The sequence below is a fragment of the Apiospora aurea genome (genome assembly GCF_038362705.1).
Source record: "Apiospora aurea strain CBS 24483 chromosome Unknown utg000010l_segment0_segment0, whole genome shotgun sequence".
Classification (NCBI taxonomy): Eukaryota; Fungi; Ascomycota; class Sordariomycetes; order Amphisphaeriales; family Apiosporaceae; genus Apiospora; species Apiospora aurea.
Window position 1 is genome coordinate 2,894,770 of NW_027117397.1, and position 22,847 is coordinate 2,917,616.

At 53.7% G+C, this 22,847-nt stretch overlaps 11 protein-coding genes across 11 annotated transcripts; 7 read left to right on the top strand and 4 right to left on the bottom strand.

Annotated features, from left to right (window-relative positions):
• Window positions 1-582: 582 nt before the first annotated feature.
• On the top strand, window positions 583-2,910 carry PG986_014877 (uncharacterized protein; the record flags this gene model as incomplete). The annotated part of the gene is made up of 4 exons (XM_066851099.1): window positions 583-1,065; window positions 1,358-2,118; window positions 2,343-2,844; window positions 2,893-2,910. 4 exons carry the CDS (start codon window positions 583-585, stop codon window positions 2,908-2,910), a joined length of 1,764 nt encoding a protein of 587 aa, XP_066693337.1.
• Window positions 2,911-3,282: 372 nt separating this feature from the next.
• PG986_014878 (uncharacterized protein) lies at window positions 3,283-4,615 on the bottom strand (the record flags this gene model as incomplete). Its single annotated transcript, XM_066851100.1, has 7 exons — window positions 3,283-3,623; window positions 3,701-3,796; window positions 3,863-3,908; window positions 3,983-4,038; window positions 4,173-4,264; window positions 4,337-4,517; window positions 4,597-4,615. The coding sequence occupies 7 exons, from the start codon at window positions 4,613-4,615 to the stop codon at window positions 3,283-3,285; spliced, it is 831 nt and encodes a 276-aa protein (XP_066693338.1).
• Window positions 4,616-7,108: 2,493 nt separating this feature from the next.
• On the top strand, window positions 7,109-8,095 carry PG986_014879 (2-dehydropantoate 2-reductase; the record flags this gene model as incomplete). The annotated part of the gene is made up of 1 exon (XM_066851101.1): window positions 7,109-8,095. One exon carries the CDS (start codon window positions 7,109-7,111, stop codon window positions 8,093-8,095), a length of 987 nt encoding a protein of 328 aa, XP_066693339.1.
• Window positions 8,096-9,861: 1,766 nt separating this feature from the next.
• PG986_014880 (uncharacterized protein) lies at window positions 9,862-10,897 on the top strand (the record flags this gene model as incomplete). Its single annotated transcript, XM_066851102.1, has 3 exons — window positions 9,862-9,936; window positions 10,051-10,262; window positions 10,333-10,897. The coding sequence occupies 3 exons, from the start codon at window positions 9,862-9,864 to the stop codon at window positions 10,895-10,897; spliced, it is 852 nt and encodes a 283-aa protein (XP_066693340.1).
• An 866-nt stretch (window positions 10,898-11,763) lies between these two features.
• Window positions 11,764-12,192, top strand: PG986_014881 (FMP21; the record flags this gene model as incomplete). Its single annotated transcript, XM_066851103.1, has 1 exon — window positions 11,764-12,192. The coding sequence occupies one exon, from the start codon at window positions 11,764-11,766 to the stop codon at window positions 12,190-12,192; it is 429 nt and encodes a 142-aa protein (XP_066693341.1).
• A 1,532-nt stretch (window positions 12,193-13,724) lies between these two features.
• PG986_014882 (Small subunit of ribonucleotide reductase) lies at window positions 13,725-15,091 on the top strand (the record flags this gene model as incomplete). The annotated part of the gene is made up of 3 exons (XM_066851104.1): window positions 13,725-13,754; window positions 13,833-14,075; window positions 14,147-15,091. 3 exons carry the CDS (start codon window positions 13,725-13,727, stop codon window positions 15,089-15,091), a joined length of 1,218 nt encoding a protein of 405 aa, XP_066693342.1.
• A 632-nt stretch (window positions 15,092-15,723) lies between these two features.
• On the bottom strand, window positions 15,724-16,290 carry PG986_014883 (uncharacterized protein; the record flags this gene model as incomplete). Its single annotated transcript, XM_066851105.1, has 1 exon — window positions 15,724-16,290. One exon carries the CDS (start codon window positions 16,288-16,290, stop codon window positions 15,724-15,726), a length of 567 nt encoding a protein of 188 aa, XP_066693343.1.
• An 824-nt stretch (window positions 16,291-17,114) lies between these two features.
• On the top strand, window positions 17,115-18,287 carry PG986_014884 (uncharacterized protein; the record flags this gene model as incomplete). The annotated part of the gene is made up of 1 exon (XM_066851106.1): window positions 17,115-18,287. The coding sequence occupies one exon, from the start codon at window positions 17,115-17,117 to the stop codon at window positions 18,285-18,287; it is 1,173 nt and encodes a 390-aa protein (XP_066693344.1).
• Window positions 18,288-18,936: 649 nt separating this feature from the next.
• Window positions 18,937-19,750, bottom strand: PG986_014885 (mitochondrial 54S ribosomal protein bL19m; the record flags this gene model as incomplete). The annotated part of the gene is made up of 2 exons (XM_066851107.1): window positions 18,937-19,454; window positions 19,561-19,750. 2 exons carry the CDS (start codon window positions 19,748-19,750, stop codon window positions 18,937-18,939), a joined length of 708 nt encoding a protein of 235 aa, XP_066693345.1.
• Window positions 19,751-20,106: 356 nt separating this feature from the next.
• Window positions 20,107-21,345, top strand: PG986_014886 (uncharacterized protein; the record flags this gene model as incomplete). The annotated part of the gene is made up of 2 exons (XM_066851108.1): window positions 20,107-20,224; window positions 20,297-21,345. 2 exons carry the CDS (start codon window positions 20,107-20,109, stop codon window positions 21,343-21,345), a joined length of 1,167 nt encoding a protein of 388 aa, XP_066693346.1.
• Window positions 21,346-21,587: 242 nt separating this feature from the next.
• On the bottom strand, window positions 21,588-22,835 carry PG986_014887 (uncharacterized protein; the record flags this gene model as incomplete). The annotated part of the gene is made up of 2 exons (XM_066851109.1): window positions 21,588-22,609; window positions 22,700-22,835. 2 exons carry the CDS (start codon window positions 22,833-22,835, stop codon window positions 21,588-21,590), a joined length of 1,158 nt encoding a protein of 385 aa, XP_066693347.1.
• Window positions 22,836-22,847: the final 12 nt, after the last annotated feature.

A 22,847-nucleotide genomic window follows, 5' to 3' on the forward strand; every position in this document is an offset into this window, starting at 1 on the left:
CTCCTGTCGAGAAGTTGCCCTCAAATGGCCGACCGCATTTCCAACTGGTTTTTTTATTTCTGGTGTCATAAAAGGCACCTCGTTATTCCGTTTTAGCACTGCCTATCGTTTTGATAGCCAGGCCGCGCACCAGACAACAACCCAGTACGTACGTCGATCTCGCCTCTGCTGACACGGTGATACTCTTGGCCGCTATCATGGGCGGGCTATGTACGCGTTCTCACACACCGAATAGGGATGTTGTGTAGCGAAGCACCAACTCAGCCTGATAGCTAGCACGTAACCTAGATATCATGCCATGTCTCGTCTCCTAAGTCATCTTGTCTCTTCTGCCTTCTGGCTCTAGCGAGGGGTGAGTCGGACAGGGTTCGCCTGGAGACCCAGAGCCCTTACATCTGAGAGTCGTTGCCGCGCCCCTGTGAAAATCCATCAGCTTGCTCATACCCGCTACTCACCTCACGGCTGGTATACTTCTTCTATTGTGGACAATATACTGCTCTCAAAGCCCATATCCGCCCCTCGCAGGTATACGTATAGCGTGAACACACTGTGCTTAACGCATATATCTTCATAATACAACACATGAAGATGCAGCGCTTCCACGTTTTCCGTACCTGGAAAGTGGAAATCCTCTCTGTTCTCCTCGCTTTCGGTCTCATCACTTCTATCGCGGCCTTACTCACGCTGAACAACGACAAACCTGTTCCGGATTGGGGCAACCACATCAATTTCAACGCTCTCCTTGCCGTCATCTCTACTGGTCTCCGCGCTACTCTGGTTATCACTGTCTCCGGCATCATTTCCCAAAGGAAATGGGAGTGGTACGGAGAAGAACACCCGCGTCCGCTATCCGATCTGCAGCAGTTCGACACTGGCAGTCGTGGCATCTTTGGCGCATTGCTCCTCCTCCCTACTATCATGAGAAAAGATGCGGTAGCCCTCTCAGCCATCATCGTCTTACTCGCTTCATTTCTCATCGGTCCCTTTGTCCAACAGGCCAGTCATACGAAGGAGTGTTTGTTCGCACTCCCGGGCCCAAACGCGTCGCTGCCCTCTGCCCATTATGTTTCTAGGCTTTTGGACCACTCCTTCACGAGGTCCAGTCCAGATCCATTCCAAGAGTTGATCCGCGTAATAATGTCTGTTGCAATGGCCCCTGATGGGCCAGGAAACCAAATAAGCGCGACCTGCATCACAGGAAATTGCACGTTTTCTGGTGGACCAATGGGGCACTCAGAACACGATACACTCCACGGTCGGAATGTGCAACAAATGTGTCGATATATCCTCTCTCGCTTATGTTCACGAGTCGAAGACCCTCCGGTTGAAAAATGTCCCAAAGGAATACAATATTTAGGATTACGAACATATTGCCATCATTAGAACGACACCCGACCTCGCTTTGCTAGGAGATTTGCTCACACCAGAACTCAGGGCGATATCAAGATGGGCTTACATTAACTCTACCTTCCTTGCAAAGGATAATTCAGGGGAAAGGGATATTGCAGCGGTTTGCAGCCTGTATCCTTGCCTGAGAATGTACAGCGCTTCCATCACCCACAAGCACCTTTCTGAAAGAGAGGTTCGTTCAGACCCTATGCGGGTCATCCTACCTGAAGGATTTCCCTCTAACTTGATCGTCCAAGGCGACGTATGGTCTGACTCCAGATCCCAGGATGCCGCAGTCAAGTCTCCGTGTGTTGAGATGGATGGGGGTGTTGTAAACCTGCCACCGAATATATCTTCCCACTCCGCAGTAACTGAGTTGGCCCTGTACGACTTCACCGACTACGGTCTTGCCCCCTACCACATTACACGTCAGAACATTACAGCCCCAGAGGAGTGCATATATCGTCACGATGCCCATTTTGCCAACTTCATACCGGTTATATTTGAGGAACCCATATTTAATGGGTACTGTGATTATAACTATGCTAACGGTGGCGTATTTTGCTTCGCAAGCTCTGACGAGGCGACAGACTCTGGCGATTTTTTCGAAAGTCCTGCTATATGGGGCGTTCTTTTTGCGCTGTATAGCAACGGCGACGCAGAATTTTCCATCATCGCACGCTGGTTTGATGCATGTGCCAAGGCCAAGACGAACCATTTTCGGTCTCGGTACGGGGCTACGGTCTTTAATTCATCAAACCCAGATGTTTCAATATATTCACTAAAGAATGTGTCTCTCCCCCTCCGGGCGAGGTGCTCTGGCAGGCATGGCAGACGACTGTGTGTGTGTGTATGCGCAAGGAGTGGCTGCTGTTGCCAATCAGCCTCACCATCATCACCGCCCTCCTGACCGCGTGGTCAATTTGTACGAGCTGGCGACACTGCGAAACCAGACCTGTCTGGAAAGACAGCATTCTGCCGCTTATCTTCAGCAGCCACATAATCGAGCCTACTATTGTCCACGAAGTCAAACCAAAAGAGACGGGGGCAATCTCCTCTTCTAGTCGCCAGCTACCGTCCGCGAACGACGGGGAGGACGCGGAAGAGGACGGTGCAATCGATCACGACTATGAAGCAGAAGGAGCATTAGCCGATGATCACGATGCAGATCCTCCCACGGGCGGCGACGATACGCTCGAAACGCACAGCGGTGGGGTTCTGCTTGAGGCAAGCGAGATGAAGGCCATGGGCGATCAGATCCTGGTCAAGTTCCGATGGCTGTCAGCCGACACGAATGAGAAAACGGGATTGGGAGAAGGAGGCTCTGAAGGAGAAGTCGCCTTGCCAACTCCGCCTCTACGGCGAAGAACAGGCTGGTGGTTGAGGGGAGGCGGCAACAGAGTAGGCCGGACGTTGACGTGGATTCGTTGCTCAGAACGGACGAATAAGCAAGAGGTTCGTCAGAACTGGGAGGGGGGCATACACTCTACACATTGATCGCAGGTAAAGATCTTTCAGTAGTATTGTTTCGTTACGGCTTGACGATTAATCGGGCGTAAACATTTCCCCCCATATTGTTCTTTTAGTGCTATGGTATATGTAGAGTCTCAATACGTCTGTGTAAGCATTTTGCCTCTCTTCAACACAAATCATCTCAGGCTTGATTTCCTCCTCATGTGCAACAACGGCAATGAGGCTGAACGCTGAAGTTTCGAAGCGCTTGCTGTTACTATATAATTAACCATCCTCTCTCTTCATATCAACATAATCCAGATGTCCCAACAATGTGATGTATTTCCCTTTCCTTCACTTCCATCACCCGAGCAAATCTCTTCAACCAATCGGTGGAAGTCCAACCAGCCGAGTGGTCAGTCAGTCGGTTGTTCCAACCCTTTAGACCACAGAATCCGACTTCTTTTGCCTGCTCTTGTACCCCGGCACAATCGACGTCAGGTCGCCGAGGGGCAGCTGGAAGGGGAAGTCGACCGAGGCGAGCAGCAGGCTCAGCAGGATCCACCAGCCGACGATGCAAGCGAGGAAGGCGAAGGCGCCACCCGCGACCTGCAGCCGGCCTGCGAGCGCGGCGGCGCCGTTGTACGTCTGGAAGAAAGCGCCCGCGAGGCAGCCAAAGGTCAGCGTGAGCCAGATGAAGAGGGAGACGAAGGCCATGTTGGTCCGGAGCGCGGCGATCATGAAGAAGAAGCAGAGGACGCCCATGTAGAGGAGGATGTACGCTGTTGTTTCGTTCGAGTTAGCATGCATATACATTTCTCCTGAGAATGGCAGTAGAGAGGTACAGGTGGTCACTTACCGAATTCGTTCATGAAGGCCGCTTGGTTCGGGTAGCCCTTGACGATGCCGTAGACCCCATCTTGCAGCGTCACGGCGTAGGTCAACCAGAAAGCGCCTGGGGACTACTTGTTAGAGCCGCATGTCAAAGAAAAGGAGACGGGATGGGTTTCTGATAACTCACCAAAGCTTGCGAAAACCACAGCCGGAAACGTGTTACCACAGATAAGCTATTGAGAGATCAGAATCACGCGAAGATGTCGAAACCCCTTGAACCAGGGTTTGATTCAGACAGTGCACCTACCTCGAAGACTGCGCAGACTGTCATCATGCCGCCACCATAGAAGAAATAAGCGCCCACTGTTACGTGCTACGTTAGCCAGCCGTGTTTTTGTGTATATCTTGATGCATATATCGTCCCTCAGATGCAAGTCGGTGCTCGTGGTCGACTCGACATTCGTTGTCGGGTTTTGCAAGGAAATAACAATACGTACTGGCAGCGAGACCAAGATAAGGGCCGGCTCCATGCCAGCCCATGAGTATGTTCGACAGTGGCGTAAGGCAAAGCAGGAATCCAACTAGACCACTTTATAGGGAGAGAGCTATTAGTCGATGTACATGCAGCATTCGTGGTTCTTGCTGAATGGTGTTTACTTACATGGGAGTAGGGTTGCCCAAGAAGTGGCGGATGCCGCTCGATCCTGCTGCCTCCCGGGGTTGTAGGTACAACTTCTCGAAAAGCTCTGGTGATAGAGATACCGCTCCCGCTGTGCGGATCTTGTTGAGCGCGGGTACCGTTCCGATGTCCTTGTCCAGGTATTCGTGGCTATCGTAGCCATCTAGTGCTCCCACCCATTGGTTAACAACGGACGATAGATATTAAGGACGAGGTGGTCATCTTCCAGGGGGAGGACATACTTTCACCGTTGGTCGCCATGTCTCAGGAGTTGTGTGTGTGGCTTTGGCTAGATGTGATGATATACGGTCTTAATGCTCTCGACCTAACAGAACACTTTTGAAACTGAGGATATTGAAGCTGAGATGACTTTCATCAGAGTCATCACTTGGCATAGGGCCGCGGAGGTCTATAAGTGCTTTATACACGACACCGGAGAGAGCCCTGACCCCGATTGGCTGGGACCCCATCTTCGTAGGGCTCGTTGAAGCCCACGCTAGATCACTGACCAAATACTCCTTTCCTCCCCAGGCATGCACGAGTCGCTCATGACTTGGCCTCATAGTATCTGCTAGTATAGCGGTGTTGGTAATCCATGTGGCTGGGAGGAGCAGCAACAGTCTCTTTGGGTATATGGTCCACTCGGAAACGTTTCCTCATGGAAACTAGCAACTAGATCCCAGTTTCGTTGAGAGCCTTCGCCCACAAGCTAAGAGAGAGAGACTGTGTGTGTGTGAGTGAGTGAGAGCACTGGCCTGACGGCGAAGACCAGGGATTGGTCAAGACTGGGCTGGTCAGGACGAAAGGGTTGTTAGTAGTAGGCCAGTAGATGGTTCACCCTTGCACAGATATGGAGTCGCGTATAGAAGAAGACACGGATAGATGGATGTCAACGTCAGATTAAAAAAAGCCGGGGAAAATGCGGGGTCTCCGCCCAACCCAGAAGTCCCGTTGAACCCTATGGAAGCCCTGAACAGGCTTAGAACCTCAGCTTGTAATTGGTACGAGTTCAGCTTCGTCCCCATATATCGCACGAGGTCGGGACTTGCACGAGGTTCATTCGGTGGCTGCAGTAGCCGAATTACTAGCTCGAGGGGGGTCAATATTCGGGTGTAAGGACGTTTCGTCGCTATGGCCCGGACGTGCAAGTTCAATTGGCGGGATTGGCTAGGCCCTGCTGTTTGCAGTTAGCGGTGACAACAGTCTATTGGCCACATGTCATGGCTGGCAATGGGCTAACGCTCCTGAGGTACACCGTTCTGGAACCTGAAGGGATCTGCTTTGGCGATGGTCTCTCGACTTCTACTAGTGATGCCTAGATCTTGCCCAGCAGCGTAAATGTGATGGCCTCTTCTTATTCCCGCCATCTTATTCCTAGGCAAATGTGTCTGGATGATCAATTGTGTCTTCTTGGGTTCATGAAGACTTCACTAGGGAACCTGCTGTCAGCTATACTCTTCCATGTGGGTGGTTATGTATGATCATCATGTTGCCTGTTATTCTGTTCCAGTCCAGATCCTTGCGTCCAGAGACTGATAAGTATTATAACGGATACTGCCGGTATAGTCCAGGGTATGTATAGGAGATGTGGTAATGTACCATGCTTACTGTAAGGGCGAAATAGGTATTCAAGAGCTTGGTTCCGAGACCCAGGACGCTCGGAGTATTTCCTACGACTGGGCATGGCCATCCCCAATTTAGAGTGAATGTTCCCTCTTAGAGAGCCGGCAGTGTTCCGGGTTGGCGGTCAAAGATGAGATGAGCTAGCTGTGAACAAGATGAGATCTGGCCCGGATACTGGGGGAGCTAACAATATGTGTTGGGATGGCATGTAGATCTTGGGATCAACAGCTGGCTCCTGCGGGTGTCCGGAGCAAAAGGTTTTCTCACTTCATGAATCGTCAAGCGATGCGGTCCCACGTGGACATGGCCGGCACCTGGCAGTAGCGCTGTAGTTAAGGGCGAGGGGAGATAATCTTCATAAGCTTCCTTCAATGTGTTGTGGCAAGACTGTTATGCGAAAGACTCCTCGCGCCGGTGGATGACCAGTTGACATTTGTGGTTGAGAGCTCCAAGAATGACCTCTCAGTGCATTAAAACAACCCAGAACATCTGTAGTCGAATTGGTGACTTTCAGTCATGCCGTTGTATTCGAGATGGGAGGTACGGTCTGCATGGTTGGCATCGGGGAGAGGATACGAATACCAGTACAGCAAGCCCAAGAAGACCTTCGACAAATATGGTGTTCAACAACTCATAACGCTGTTACTCTAGACGGGATTCACGGCAGGAACAAGTGGTACCGGGATAGCTACCTAGGTAGCAACGGGATAATCATATGTAGGTGAGTTACAAGTGCGGAATAGTTGACAGCGGGATAATATGTGTCTGGTCATTCGGTTACTACACTTTGACTTTGATACTAGCTGGGCTGCGGCGGGCCAAAGATGTATTCACTGATCCTCGATGTAGTTGCTATCGCATGAATATGTGTCAGCATTCTATTTTGAGAGTATCGTCTCGCTTACTCGATATCGATGCTGGGAAAGCATTATGCGAGCAACACGTGCCTTTTTACGAATAATACATCAAATGCCTTTTCATGATGTTTGCTATCAGTAGCTGGTGGGGCCGTAGAAAACCCCGCGGCGACAAGAGCAACTGATAACATGATGAATTTCTAATGCCACTCGGCTACACGATCCAATTAGAGGTTGTCTTGCTACAAGAATCAACGACACCTTCCAGGTAAAAATGGCGCCTCGGATCCTTGTATTTGGGACCGGCAGTATAGGTGCGGTCTACACCTACCTGCTTTCAAAGGCGATCCCAGCGTCCAATATCACAGCGATATGCCGTTCCAACTACGAAGATGCAAGCAAACACGGCTTCACGATCCAGTCCACGATATGGGGCAATGACCTGAATGTCAAACCTCGCATCGCCCGAACGGTGGAAGAAGCAGTGGCGCTGTCAAACGACGAACCGTTCGACTACGTCCTCGTGTGCTCCAAGGCGATCCCCACTACCCCGTCCACCGCCGAGCTGATCCGGCCCGCCGTCTCATCATCGGAGCAGCACAAAACCACCATCGTGCTCATCCAGAACGGCGTGGGAATTGAGGAGCCGTATGCCCAGGCCTTTCCCGAAAACCCGCTCATCAGCACCGTGGTCTACCTGCCCGCGACCCAGGTCCGGCCGGCTGTGGTGGAGCACAAGGAGGTCGAGCTGCTGCACGTCGGCACGTACCCGGCCGACGCCGACGCCGACGTCAAGAAGGCCGCCAGCGTACTCGTGGAGCTGCTGACCGCGGCGGGCGCGACCGCGAAGCTGCACGACGACATCCAGGCCCAGCGCTGGACGAAGCTGCTGGTCAACGCGTCGTGGAACCCCGTCTGCGCCCTGACGCGGAGCCGCGACCATGGATTCCTCAGCAGCGGCTCTAATGATGGGGAGGAGGGCGAGCCGCTCGAGTTCATCCGGGACGTCATGGGGGAGATCGCCTCGGTGGCGCATGCGTACGGCTACGGCAACGTCAACGAGGAGATGATCGAGTTCCAGATCGGCCGGGCGTCGGTGCGCAAGGCCCCGGGCATACAGCCGTCCATGATGGCGGATGCGATGGCGGGGAAGAGCTTGGAGGTGGACGCGATCGTGGGCAACGTGGTCAGACTGGCTAAGCAGAAAGGCGTCGCGGTGCCGATGCTGCGGACGATATACATCCTCGCCAGGGGGCCTTGACCGCAGCCTTTCACGTCAAGAGGCTGCCTGAGTAGTATAGGACAAAATACAAGGACAGCTCGGTGCATGTCAAGCAACTCCTATTTATATTAAGCTGAGCAAGCTCAAACTATATTCTAGAACTGTCTTAGGACTTTGAAAAATGGCGACGATAATACGGCAAATGGCAAAAACTCAGCCATGGGAGCCAGTCTAATTCTCTCTACGTTGCACGAAACAATCACCACATGCAATTATCTGTGTGAATCTCGACATATAATTGTATGTTCCCCCATTTCCTATATATAGTCTTTGTGTGTACAGTTGGACTTTACTTATTGTAAAAATGAAAACAAAAATAAAAGTAATATTATTAGGTTACCTGTTGATGCAGAAAAGGAAAAAAAATGTCAAAAGAAATCGTAGGAACGCATCTTATCGTACCAAGAGCTGGTCGATCTGGGGGTCGAACCCAGGACCTTATCCGTATATAATCAGATTATATGTGAAGGATACGTCATAACCACTAGACTAATCGACCTACGATGTTTGTTGAAAGAGAATTTGCTTATTGTATCTTATATTGTAGAGTTGGAGACGGTGGGAAGACAAGCGAGGCTCCGCATGTTGAGAACCCTTGAGCATGGCTGATGCTGTGGCGGGAAGATATGTGTGGCTTACAACTTCACAGCTGGTAGCCTACATTCTGACAGAACCTTGCCTCATCTTACGTGGCTGGCTGGCACCCATAGAAGAAATGAAGTTCGATGGCTGATTTAGCAGAGGACTAGCTGGCTGGTAATGCAATCGCTAGCAATTGTATAGCTCAGATTGCCGGCGGGTTGCTTGGTAACAGAAGAGAATGTGCTGTAGTAGGACTGCTAGGTGGAATTTAGGATCACTGCCAAGCTCTATATGTATGGATTCAACACTATCTAAAGGACTTGTGAAGATGGTCTCAATATGACGAAATGGCTAATTTTTTTTCGCGAACTGCAATGGCATCACGGTAGCATGGCTCGAGCTGTAGTGCATATGTTATATATGGTATATCAACTCGCTCGAGACGGGCTTACATCAACAGTTCGATGGGCGTTCGTTGGCCACGTCACCTGGGCTGAAACCAACAACATACGGTGAGCGTATGCTCGAATACCATCAGTGAAGCTCTCGATTTGTGTAACCTTTCGGAAGTTTTATCAGGTCGAGACGAATTACACACATGCCAACGCCGATGTTCGTTCTACGGTAGTCCACCTTAAAGCTTGAGAGCTCTTGCACGCCGATCATCATTGCGACACTAGCCCGCATTTCGCCTAGAAAGCTCCAGTCTGCATGGGCCTCCCCGGCAGATGACAGGCAGATGCTGGTGACATCACTGGCTCGATGCGCCCGTGAAGAGATGAACCAGGAATGTTGAGCTGGCGGAGCCCGGTGGCACGACGAGAAAACCTGATATTGGGACAGAGCCGTTGCCAGCCAGCCATCATATGTAGGATCGATCTCAATGACACCAATTGCTGCTTAATGTGCCAAGGTTTTTAAGGGGAACCAAAAGACAGCTCACAGTTCGCTTGGGTGTTTGAACCGTCGCCATCGACCACTTCTTAATCTGCACCCCTGCAAACCAGTCGTCGCGGAACTGTTTCGCACCTCGCAGTAAAGAGGCCGCCCAAGGTCGCTCGTTCTTTTCAACAACCAAAGTCGTAAACGAAAAATTCTCGAAACGTCAATTAAATCAAATCAACAATTTTTTTGTTCTTATTAGACAGGAATAATCGCTTCAAATGGCAGGCATCATCCTGAAGCCAGTCTTGAAGAAGATCCTCGGCGAGACTATCGAGAACAAGTTCGGCCGTGAGGTTAGTATTTCCTGATCCTTCGACCCACCCGCCTCTTGGCTCTATCGCATCGCACTCGTTTGTGCCTCACGAACACCTGGAGTGTGGCCTTGGCTAACTGAAGGACATTTATAGGATCCGTACTTCGAGAGCGTGCCCGCGACCCGAATTGTTGGCAAGAAAGAGAAATTCAAGAAGGTCCGCAAGGCGCTGCCGCCTGGCCTCAGTGACCATGATGCCATGGTCTTGACGAAGGTCAAGAGACGTGCCTACCGACTTGATTCCAGTTTGTTCGAATTATGTGGTATCAAGTTTGGTTGGGGCAGCGTCATCGGCTTGGTACCGATGTAAGTGTTTCCTACACTTGAGGATCTCTCCTATATGGCTTCATTAGCTAATGGCGTTTGCGCCTCGCAGATTTGGCGATGTAGTTGACGCGATGTTGGCGATGATGGTTGTGCGATCTGCCAAGCAGGTCGAAGGCGGCCTCCCGGCCAACGTCTTGATGACGATGTACTTCTGGGTCATTGTGGACTTCATCGTCGGCCTGGTGCCCTTCGCGGGTGACATTTTCGATGCCATGGTGCGCGCTAACACGAACAACGCCATCGCGCTCGAGAACCACCTGCGCGAGAAGGGCAAGAAGAACCTGAAGAAGCGCGGGCTCCCGGTGCCCGATGTCGACCCCAGCGACCCCGATACCTTCGACCGCGCGCAGCGCGATGGAGACAGGAGGGACCACACTTCGTCGTCGCAGCCTCGTCGCAACGAGCGCATGACTGACGAGCGCGACCATCGCCGCCAGTCCTCGGGTGTTGCACCAGCCAAACCCACGCGGCCCAGCGAGGCTCGAGTGCGTGATGATCGTCGGGGCGGTGGCGGAAGCTTCTTCGGCTGGGGCAGCAGGAGGGAGCGTGTGGCCGACCCCGAGATGGGTAGGCCGGATGACCGTCCCGCCAGAAAGGCAAGCCGACGGGGATAGTGGACCAAGTTGCCTTAGACCTTTTGGGGGCACCGGGTGCTGGGTAGTAATCCAGGACGATTGTGGATGCGTGGCGAATACCAAAATGAACGAAGTTGCGTTTGTCCCTTTTATATATCATGAGATACGAAATGGTTGTTATTGGAATCCTCTTTAGAGGCAGAGCGATTTTGTTTTCTACGACAGGCTGGCGAATTGGCAATGCATCAATAAGAGCGATACCAAGGCTATAGATGTTGTACAAGTTACATGGGCCAAAGACTGATGGAAAGACAAATTTAATGTTTTATATAAGACGGTATATTTGCCCCTGATTAAGTGAAGTAACAAGGTCGATAGTGACTGTGAGGACTACGAGCTCAAACCATATAACTTGAACACGAATTTTAGCGATGTCGCCGCAAGTCATCTGGGGTCAACGCAGAGTTCCAAAGAAAAGCAACTTCTGGTAGGGCACCTATGGTTTTCTGAGCCTGTGCGTGGCCTCACTTTATTTTATATTGATTTGAAGACTGCAGAAGTGAAATGCTAGTCTAAGGTGGCTTGCGGTAAGAACAGCCTATTTCAAATCGGTGAAGTCATCACCGAGAAATTACGAGCAGTAGTATGATAGTGGGAGCTCCTCCAAAGTCTCCCGGCCGAGTGTATCCGGACCTTGCCGATTCAACACCGAGGCGCGACCCCACTAAAATGTCCCGAAGCTCTGGGCTAGAATGAGCCTCTTTTTGTGGCCATTGCCACCGCAGCAGCTAGATAAAGCGTCAACTTCAGTCGTTCGAAAAGAGACACACCCACTCCCCAGTCGCGATAAACTATACGCAAACACACATCCCCAACCCCTCACTGAAGAAATAACTGTCTATAAAATGGCGTACCGCTTCCTCCGCACCGCCCGGCCACTCTCCAACCTCCGGCCCTCTTCCTCCACCTTCACTTCCACAACCCGACGCGCCGCCTCGAGCTTCGCCTCGTCCCCTGCGCCCCCGCGGCTGCCCGCCGAGGAGCAGGCCGAGTTCGAGCGCCTGCAGCGCACCGCCAACACACAACAGGGGTTCAACCCGTCCTCGACGCCGACGCCCGAGCCTACCATCACAGTCAAGACCGCGGCTGCGACACCTACAATCGAAGAGGAGGGGACGGTGCAGCCCAACGTGCCGCTCCGGAAGGGCGCGCCGCCCGAGTTCGAGGGCGAGACGAACCCCAAGACGGGCGAGGTCGGCGGGCCCAAGAACGAGCCGTTGCGCTGGGGCGCGGCGGGGGATTATAGCTTTAATGGACGCGTTACGGATTTCTAAAGATCCAGCCACTATCGTTACGATGTCTAGTCTCAAAAACCCATGCTGTCCAAGAATTTCCACAAGAAGCGGAGTCTGTCTACTCGCGTCCCGGTTTCTCGGGTTCGTAATATGCACCAGAGCGGGCTTTAGAGCGGGCTCTATGTAAGGAAGAAGAGCGATCAAGATGGGTGAGACATTGGTACTACTCATAGACGTGGATAGAGGTGACCAGTCACAGCTATGAGCTGGTTGATGCAATCACAAACTACCTACCTGTAACTATTCTGGGGAGGCAGGTGTAGATGCTCACGGAGCGCGTATATAATACCATCCAACATGGTTCCATAAGGAAACATTTCTTATTAGCTTGGCAAGCTATGGTGATACTGTGTCATAGGACCATTCCGATATAGTATGGCATGGCATAGTAAACCGAATTGCAGTTGGCTGTGGAGAATCTGCTGATTTGATGACCCAAGGATTCCATGAACATCTCGAATTGAGCTGATAATCATTGCTAAGACCCCAGCTAGGCCAGCTGAGACCAAGCTTGTGTTACAGTACGCGTGGATGTCAAAGTGGTGACTCAAGAAACCAAGTCTGTAAATGTGCCAATGTTGCACTACCAGTAGGGTAGGCGCTACTTTCAACATAAGGTCAACATTCTATCCAGATGGCTCGATGATCCCCCACGTATAGCCCCGATGTGCTGCCCGGTGCGGTCCGCGGAACTCGTGGTAGCCTTCAACCATTTGCTGATCGTCATGCCGACTACAATTAATAATGCACACATCAGCGTCCCATAAGCAGGCAAGTCATCATGTAACTCCGTAGTTCCGTTGAGAGGACTAGGCCCCGAAACCAATGGTACGGTGATAGCTCTGGCCGGTGGGTTGTTATCAGATCCGAGCTTAATGGGAAAAAAGGGCATGAAAGACGCGTCTTGCATCTCGACAAAAGCGCGTCGAGCTGCGGTGATCCCTGCCCTGTTTTACGTACTATAGAGACATCCCACCTGTGCAGAGGATCCCCAGGAGGGGCCGAGCACGGCGCAGAGGGCTTTGCAGCGTTTGCTACCGGGGGAAGCGAAATGGGTGATGGAATGGTTGTGCTTCAGGCGCGTTTCTCTGACAGGATCAGGTCACTAAAGTGCTAGAGGTGTGGGGAGCGGTGGTGGGCAACCCCTGGCAACGCGAGAAAAATGGCAGTGGCTGGCGGGGTGAGAGTGCAGAAGCCCAAGAAGCCCTGCCAAAAGCCCTGCAGAGGAGGAGAGCCCTTCCCGGAGTCTAAGACAAAGCTGCAAACGCGTCTTCGCAGCGCCCCACATATTCTTTGGACGCGATCTCCAGACCAGCTATTAAAAGTCGGGTCGCGCTCCAAGGAAAGCCAAATTCATACAGCATCACTTCAACACACTCTCCAAACCACTTTACACGCAAACCCCTCGACGCGGTAAATACAGATCCAAACTCTTCAACTCCATTCTCTCTCTCTCTCACCACTCTCATTCCTCCATTCCATTCTTCACCTGCCACATTCCCACACTCACAATGGCCTCCGCGATCACACCCTCGAAGAAGGTATGTCCATGACGTCTTGGCGCCACCGCGCGCTGCTCTTACAAAGGAATACGCGACTAACGCCTTCCCTCCTAATAGGTTGCCGACTCGATTGAGGCATTCAAGATGGAGTCGCCCGTGAAGAAGCTGGACCTGTCCGCCGGCAAGGAAAACGCTCCCGTTGACGCCGAGGTCGTCGAGTCAAAGCCCACTGTCACAGAGACCACCAAGGAGGTCGGCAAGGTTGGCGTTGCACCCACAATCAAGCCTGAGGAGGCTGATGAGCCCATCCTGCGCGAGAACCCCTCGCGCTTTGTGCTCTTCCCCATCAAGTACCACGAGGTAAGTGACGCGTCTTTCACGCGTAAAGTGGTTCCCCTCAGACGCGACTCAAAAGCTAATTCCTGAACTAGATCTGGCAAATGTACAAGAAGCACGAGGCTTCTTTCTGGACCGCCGAGGAGATCGATCTGTCCAAGGATATGCACGACTGGACCAACAAGCTTACCGATGATGAGCGCTACTTCGTCTCTCACATCCTGGCTTTCTTCGCCGCCTCTGACGGCATTGTCAACGAGAACCTGGTCGAGCGCTTCAGCGGCGAGGTCCAGATCCCCGAGGCTCGCTGCTTCTACGGTTTCCAGATCATGATGGAGAACATCCACTCCGAGACCTACTCTCTGCTCATTGACACCTACATCAAGGAGACTGCCCAGCGCGAGTACCTCCTGAACGCCATTGAGACCATTCCCTGCATTCGCAAGAAGGCTGACTGGGCCCTGCGATGGATCTCTGACAAGAAGTCCACTTTCGCCCAGCGTCTCATCGCCTTCGCTGCTGTCGAGGGCATCTTCTTCAGCGGTGCTTTCGCCTCCATCTTCTGGTTGAAGAAGCGTGGTCTGATGCCCGGCCTGACCTTCTCCAACGAGCTTATCTCTCGTGACGAGGGTCTCCACACTGACTTCGCTTGCCTGCTCTTCTCTCACTTGAACAACCGCCCCAGCAAGGTCATCGTCCAGGAGATCATCACCGATGCTGTTGCCATCGAGAAGGAGTTCTTGACCGAGGCCCTGCCTTGCGCCCTGCTCGGCATGAACGCCAACCTGATGAAGCAGTACATCGAGTTCGTCGCTGATCGTCTCCTGGTCGCTCTCGGCAACGAGAAGGTCTACAAGTCCAGCAACCCTTTCGACTTCATGGAGAACATCTCCCTGGGTGGCAAGACCAACTTCTTCGAGAAGCGTGTCGGTGACTACCAGAAGGCCGGTGTCATGGCCAGCACCGTCAAGAAGAACGATGACTCGCCCGAGCCCCAAAACGAGAACGGTGGTGACTTCGCCTTCGATGAGGACTTCTAAACAAGTCGCCCTCGATGGCATGTTGTTGCTTCCTCCTTCTCCTTTTTGACGATACCCCCTCATTCTTGCGGATAGACCTACACACTTGTGTATATTTGCTCATGGTCTTTTCGGGCGTGATTTCCCTTCTAAATGCTTCTTTCCTCCACTGGCACTGCATGCGAAAAGCATTGGGAAGTCTGGCGAGCAAAGTCCGTCGACTGCGAACTCTTCTTGGTCGCAGGGGGCGGATCCAGAACATATAGTTTCTCATCTCCTATTCTTTGCATTTTCTTCTCGTTTGATGTTGGCGGGGCCGATGTTGGTTATAGATACAACCAACGTCTCATGATACACGGCGTTCAGGGGCAGGGGAATGATATTGTGGCCTCACCCCCCTTTGGGGTGCTTGGCGATGTACAGCAATGGGGAAAATGAGGTTACGTCTGGTTAATGGTTGGTGTATAAGTAGTACACAAGTGAAGAAATCAAAAAGATTATAAAAAACTCTCGTCCATCGCCTTGCTTTATTATGTGACATGCGTGAAAACACAGTCAAGCTTTATGCATTTCTAAACATAAGAAGCATCATGCTGGGGAAGACAAACGTTGCAACGGCATAGTTTCATTATTCGTGTGTATATGCGATACTTCTATTTCTTGCCCTTCTTCTTCTTTCCCTTTCCACCGCCACCACCCGCTGGTGTCTGCTGTTGCGCCGCGGGAGGAGCGGCGCTAGTAGTCGCCGCCGCCTCGCTCTTTTCGGCCGCAGGTGTGCCGCCCTCTCCCTCGCCGGCGGGCGCGTCGGTCATGATTTCGTCCTTGAGCTCGGGCAGGCCGGCCATGGGCCGGCTCAGCTTGCCCAGGCACATGATCAGCCGCGACACCTCGGCGGCCTTGCTGGTGCGGTACTTGAGCGTGACGCCGCTGATGGGGTCGTAGGTCTTGAAGGTCAGGGAGCCGCGCGCGGGCTTGGCTGTGGGGACGGGGGTGTCGTTGTCGGCGTCGGCGTCGGTGGTTTTGGGTTTGCGCACTTTGGGGACTTTGATGGCGTATTTGGTCGTGATGCGCGTCTGTACTGGGTCAGGAAAGGGAGAAGGGAAGAGGGATAGATGGCAGATGCTCGCGAAAGGCCTGGGGGAGCTTACGGTTGTCGGGCGCGCTTCAAGGAGAAGCTGCGATTCCCGTAGCCATTCTTCGGATTTGGCGTAGTGTGGCATTTTGAGGAATGGTGATCTGACAGGTACGGAGCTGGGACGATGCCACTGAGGAGAATTTATGTATCGCTTCCCCTGATTGAATGGTGGTGTAGCGTCAACTATATGCGAAGACGAGGGTCGGGAATGGAACTTTTGGTCGTTGGTGTCGCTGGGCGCAAGGTCGACGTTGTTCGTTTCGCTATTTCAGCGGGCTTTGGTGCTTGCTTGTCGATCTGGTAGTGCCGCCAGATCAATTGGTGGTTTGATAGAGAGAGATGCACAAGGCTATTGGGGAATTTTTGTGACGTTTAGTGGGGTCGAGCAACAGTTCAGCCGCCATATGGGAAATGGAAATCGCGGGGAATTGCTTACAGCTCCTTCGAGCTTCAATCAAGCACAAGATTCGATACTTCGCTTGCATTTAAGTCAGTGACTGTTGCCATGCTATAATTCAAGCTACCTATTTTAATGCCAGTATGCATCAGGTAATTCTATAGCAGATGGGTTAAATCACGAAGCCGCTCCAGCATTCATGTTCTCTTGCACCTGCACTCACGGCCTCTATTCTGCTCTCGGTGAGCGGTGAAGTTTGGACAGGGGAAGTTACAGAGGTCTGTTGGAGCTTGTACCTACCCGCCCCCTCCCCCACATTGGTGAATTGAAAGTTCCCAGGGCTGGAATGAAGCCTCGTCGTCTGCCTCTTAATTATTTGATTCCAGCATTTGCGAAAAACCCAGCTATCGGTCTTCCATTCGACTCAGAGAACCGACTCAGAAGCCGATGTAATCGCATTATACAGTATAACCATCGTCGTCAACGCGCATTCGAAAAGCGGCAGTCGAACAATGTCGTCTACGCCAATGGACCTCGACGACGGCGCGTCACGCGCGAATGGCACTCCCTCTTCGTCCCTCAACATAACACGTACACTTGGAAATAACATGCCAAGCACGTCACCTATCCCGGAAGTCATGGGCAAGTTCGCGCCTACAAAACTATTCGGGCGGGAAGGCTTGAAGGATGACCGACCGAAACCACACATTCTCAGTCTCGATTACGACGACCCCGGCGAGCTGCTCATGACCTCGGAGAGCGACGAGACGATCCAGATCTACAAAGTACGTGAGGGACGACACGACAAGCAGCTTCTCAGTAAGAAGTATGGTGTCAAACTGGCAAAATTCACACATGCTAGCTCTAGCATAGTCTACGCAAGCACCAGGGTGAATGATGCCATACGATACCTCACGACACACGACAATGCCTTTGTACGCTATTTCGAGGGACACGAGGGCGCCGTCACATGCTTAGCCATGCATCCGGGCAACGACGAGTTCATTTCCTGCAGCAAGGACAATACGATACGGTTATGGGAGGCGGGCACTCGCAACGCAACAGGCGCTCTGTACCTGAACACGCCGTACCTCGCAGCGTATGACCCCAGCGGTGACGTCTTTGCCGTTGCCTCCCCGAGCAGTGGCCAGATCCTGCTATACGACCGCCGAAACTTCGACAAGGCGCCCTTCTCGACATTCGACGTCGTCGAGAGCTGTGTCTTTGCTGACCCAGACCATGTCATGAATGGCTGGACCAAGCTGGAGTTCTCCAATGACGGAAGGTCCATTCTCCTGGGCACCAAGGGCGCTGGCCATTTCCTGCTCGATTCCTTCAACGGCTCCATGCGCGCCTACCTGCGCAAGCCGGAGAGTGGCATCAGCCGACTTGCAGCGGGCGAGGATCGTGTTATGAATGGAGGATCATCGGGCGCAGCGGTCGAGAGCAGTGGCGATTGCTGTTTCACCAGCGACGGTCGCTACGTCATTAGCGGATCAGGTGAGAACGTCTTGGTCTGGGATACGATGGGACAGGTAAACGCAGAGAACAAGACCTTGGATCCGGTATACAAGTTCGATAACCACAAACAACGCGCCGCCGTGGTGGCTTGGAGCCCGCGGCACAACTTCTTTGCGACGGCCGACCAGGACTTGATATTCTGGCTTCCTGATTTGCATGCTTAGTGGGACAGCGAAGAAGACGGGCAGGACGATAACGAGGTGCCAGCCAACCAGCTGGAGGAACAACAGCGAGTTGTGGTATAATAATAGTGGCGTGTTATCCTGGAAACCAATGGCGGCTCGTAGGATAGCGATGACCAACGCCATAATCAAAGCCGATCATTCGTACTGGGGGTACTGGCTCGCCCATCTCTTCTCGCGGTAGCATGGGAAGGAACGGCGACAGATTTGAAGCAATGCATTAGCCATGATACCCCTATGTTGCATTCACAGGCGTTAGGGAGGTTAGTAAAAAGGGGTATCCAGTATAGATTATAGACTACCCAGCGAGGTTTGATACTTATGTATGCAATGCGAAAACGTCAATCAGTCACGGTGCTGCTTCTCATCGGGTTGTAATATACATCATTTCATGTGGTTTCTTTACAATATTGCTCTATGTTACAACTCCAGGGGTGTCACATCGGCTTTCATCATCATCTTCAGACGGCCAGGCCCGAGTCTCCTAAAGCGATTGGCCGACGGTATGTCCTCTTACATTGGGACTAAGGGCCATTGGACACTGTAGGCATTGTCATCGTAGAGCCACCTCCCCGTCATTCGCCCACTTGGCGCGCCAAACGTCACAACACAGACCAGCAGAGGGCGCCCCTTATTTGCTGCCCTTGGCGCCCTTGGCCTTGCCCTTGCCCTGCGTGCCGCGGCCCTTGTTGGAGCTGAAGACGTTGCGGGAGCGGCGCCAGGCCTCGACGAGGTGCTCGACGTTGCCCATGTCGTGGCGGGGCTTGCGCATGAAGTAGAGGCGGGCGCGGCGGGCGCGCTTGGGGCGGCGCCAGATGATCTCGATGCCGAGCACGTTGGGGCTGTAGATCTTGTACCACATCTCGACGCCTACCTTGGTGAGGTGGTTTCTGAGTAAAATCGCCGTGTCGACGCCCGCGCGCTTGATCGACAGGCACACGCCCGCGAACGGCTCGCCGCGGCTCGTCGTCACCTGCAGCACGTCGCCGGGCTTGGCGGCGTCCGGGTTCTTCTTGGAGAAGAGGGCCGTGCGCGCGCCCGTCCGGTCCAGGCGCCGGATCTGCTGGGCGTGGTACGAGATCAGGGGGTTCGGGTGCGCGGCGCGGGCGGAGGGAGGGGGGCGTAGACGGCGAAGGCGGTGCGGATTGGCTTGCTGGGGTTTTTGGAGGGGATGACGTCTGTATTGATGGTTAGTGTCACCTTTCTTCCCAACTGGATTTGGTACTGTGAGCGTTGGGAGCGAGGAGAAGCGTACGGAATTTGGTGGTGGGCTTTTTCGCCGCCAGAGTCGAGATCGGTGGTGGTGGTATCGAGGATGCTGCCGCCGTCTCTGTTGGGGTCGTCTCGGTGGCCATTGTGCGAGCGACGAACTGCTGCACCTGCCGATTCCTTCGGAGGAGGGATTTGAGGGGCCCGAGGGGCCGCCTCACTGGTTGCAGCATCATGGTGTCCGGTGTGGTGGTGAGGAGCTCGTCGACGATTTCCTTGTCCCAAGGCCCGAGGCTCTATGCGAACCTCGATCTCGAAATTCTGCAGTTGCAGGGGCCCAAAGAGTGGCAGGGCCGCTGTCTGATTGGCCCGAAAACTGGGGGCGAAAGGTTGTTCCGGGTGCGGATCGCGGGTCAAGCTTCCCCAGGGCCGCGAGCTTGTACACGGGGAAATTTTATAGTCCAATTGGAGAGTGGGATGTCGAAGTGAGCTGCAATTCCTAGCCGGCGACGACGACGACGACGACGAATTTACCCCGGCCAATATTTCACGACAACAGTTTCAAGGCTTGGATCTGTTGCCCAACTTCAATATGTCGAGGAGACCGATAATCGGCGCCGTCAACGCCAGCAATTGTGCGCTCGAGGCGGCTACAAGGCGGATAGCGACAAATCAGATTCGAAGCTTCAGCTCAACACCGTCGAGAAATGGTATGCAACTCTCCCGCATGATTCTATGTTAAAGTATAATTTTTTTTGGTGCTAATTGGGGTTTCCTTGCAGCACAGCAAGTGGCGCATTTCACGCCCACATCGTCAACCGAACTCGACGAACTCCTCTCCACCATCCGCACCAAGATCATCCTCCCCTCATATCTCTCCTTGACACAACGCAAACAGTTGATGTCAAAACGCTATGAGAAGAAACTCGCCGCGGACCCAGTCATCATCGACATCGATGGCGAGATCCTCAAGTTCCGGTACCTGAACCCGCTGGGCGGCGGGCTGCCGAACACGCAAAAGTCCGTCATGCAGGCCGTCACCTCGTTCGAGACGGACGACGACTTCGTCAACCTGCGCCCGCTGCTCGAGGGCATCCACAACACACACCAGAAGCTCGACGCCAACTTCTGGACCAAGATGACCCGGGTGATAGGGTCCAAGGGCCACATCTACGAGATGATCGAGGCCGCGCGCCGCGCCAAGTGGACCGGCTACCGGCTCGACAACAGCGAGCGGCTCAACGAGATGCTGCTGTACGTGCAGCTGAAGGCGGTCGAGAGCGGCTGGCGCAAGAGCGAGACGGAGCAGGCCCTGCGTTGGACCGAGATGATCATCGAGCTCCTGCAGACCGAGGCACACAAGCCCAAGTCGTCACGGGCGCCTGGCAGCGATGCCACCCCTTTGACCGTTTCACTAGAGCACGACCCCCAGGTTCTTATTGCGCCTTTGCATCTGGCCTCCGCATTGGTGGTAAAGGCCGGCGTGGAATCTGAGAGCGTCCTGGAGAAGGTGCACAAATACGCCAGAGATGTCGTCCGGCTATGGCCCGAGGGCAAGCAGCTGAGGGAGCTGCACAAGCCGGAAGCCTACCAGGGCCGCAACGACATGGCATACCTCACAACCCCCAACAAGTTCGTGACCATGGCGACCCCACTACTCCATGGTTTGGAGTCCGCCGTACAGGTGGTCAAGAACCCCGAGCTCCTGCGCCAGTTACAGTCCCGACGTGACACACTGTCTGCCGAGGTGCAGAGCGCACGGAAGTCTGCTCAAGCTGAGGGCAAGGCAGGCCGAGGCGAGAGCGTATATGGGCAGTTCTTCGCGGCATAAATACCCTCAATGTCTGACGTATATATGTATAGATTAAAACTTGGCATGAACCACAACCACACTGTACAAGCATCCGAGGCATATGTAATACCACAATGTACCAATTGTCTGTATGCAGTTTCTATTGAACCAATGGTGTGATAACAGCTCGCTATGTACAAATGCCACAAGCTAAATTACCTCCGCCATCTCCTCTTTCTTTTCTTTTCTTTTCTTTTCTTTTCTTTTCCCTCTTACATGATCTACGGCAGAACAATGTACTTCTCCAGGTGCTTCGGTATCGCGCCCAGCAAGTTCTTGCTCTCCAGCCATTTCCTCGAGAAGAGACGGTCAGCGTATCGGTATGCGCCGTCGCAAAGGACCGTCACGACCGTGTGGCCGGGACCCATCTTCTCAGCGACCTCCTTGGCCGCTACCACATTCAAGGCGCTGCTGGCACCGAGGTACAAACCCTCCTCGTCGAGGCACCGGTAGACCATCTCAATGCTCTTCTCGTCGCTGATGTTGAGACTGCCGTCGATCGAACCGGAGTCCATTTCAGGGGCCAGGTTGTCCGTGATGCGGCCCTGGCCGATGCCTTCGGTGATACTGGATCCAGAGCGGTCCTTGAGCTGACCGCCCGACTCCATGTACGAGTGAAGCACGGATCCGGGAGGGTCTGCGAGGAACGACTTAACGCGCCCGCCAGAGATCTGCTTCAAGTAGGCCGTGGTACCCGCCAGCGTGCCGGCGGTGCCGGTCGCGCAAGTGAAGGCGTCGACTTTACCGCCCGTCTGCTCCCAAATCTCGGGGCCCGTGGTCTCGACGTGGGCGCGGCGGTTCGCCGTGTTGTCGAACTGGTTGGTCCAGACGGCGGCGCCCTTGCCCTGCTCCTCGGTCAGGCGCTCCGCGTGGCGGCGGGCCTGGTGGTTGTAGTTCTCGGGGTTCTCGAACGCGACGGCGGGGACGGGGTAGACCTCGGCGCCCAGCAGCCGCAGCAGGTCGATCTTGCCCTGCGACTGCGTGTTCGGCATGTAGATGACCAGCTTGTAGCCCTTGGACCGGCAGACGTGCGCCAGGCCGATGCCCGTGTTGCCCGCCGTGCCCTCGACCACGGTCCCGCCCGCCTTCAGCAGGCCCCGCTCCTCGGCGTCGAGGACGACGTACAGGGCGGCGCGGTCCTTGATGGAGCCGCCGGGGTTCATGAACTCGGCTTTGCCCAGGACTTCGCACCGGGTCTGGTCGGAGAGCTTGTTCAGGCGGATCAGAGGCGTGTTGCCGATGGCTATATGACGGAGGAAAAGGAACTTGGGTCAGCTTGGGGTGTTCAATTTTGAGGGGTTTTTGGCACATTGAAATTGGGGATCACACATACCCTCTGTCAGGCCCCTCGATATCCCTTGCGCTTTGGAGATGGCGATGCTCCTCGGGGCAGGCGGGTGCGCTGCCGCCGGGGTAACCGCCCGCCGCGCCGTGGTGGTGGCGAACCGACGAACACTTTGTCGGAACATGGTCGCAGTAGA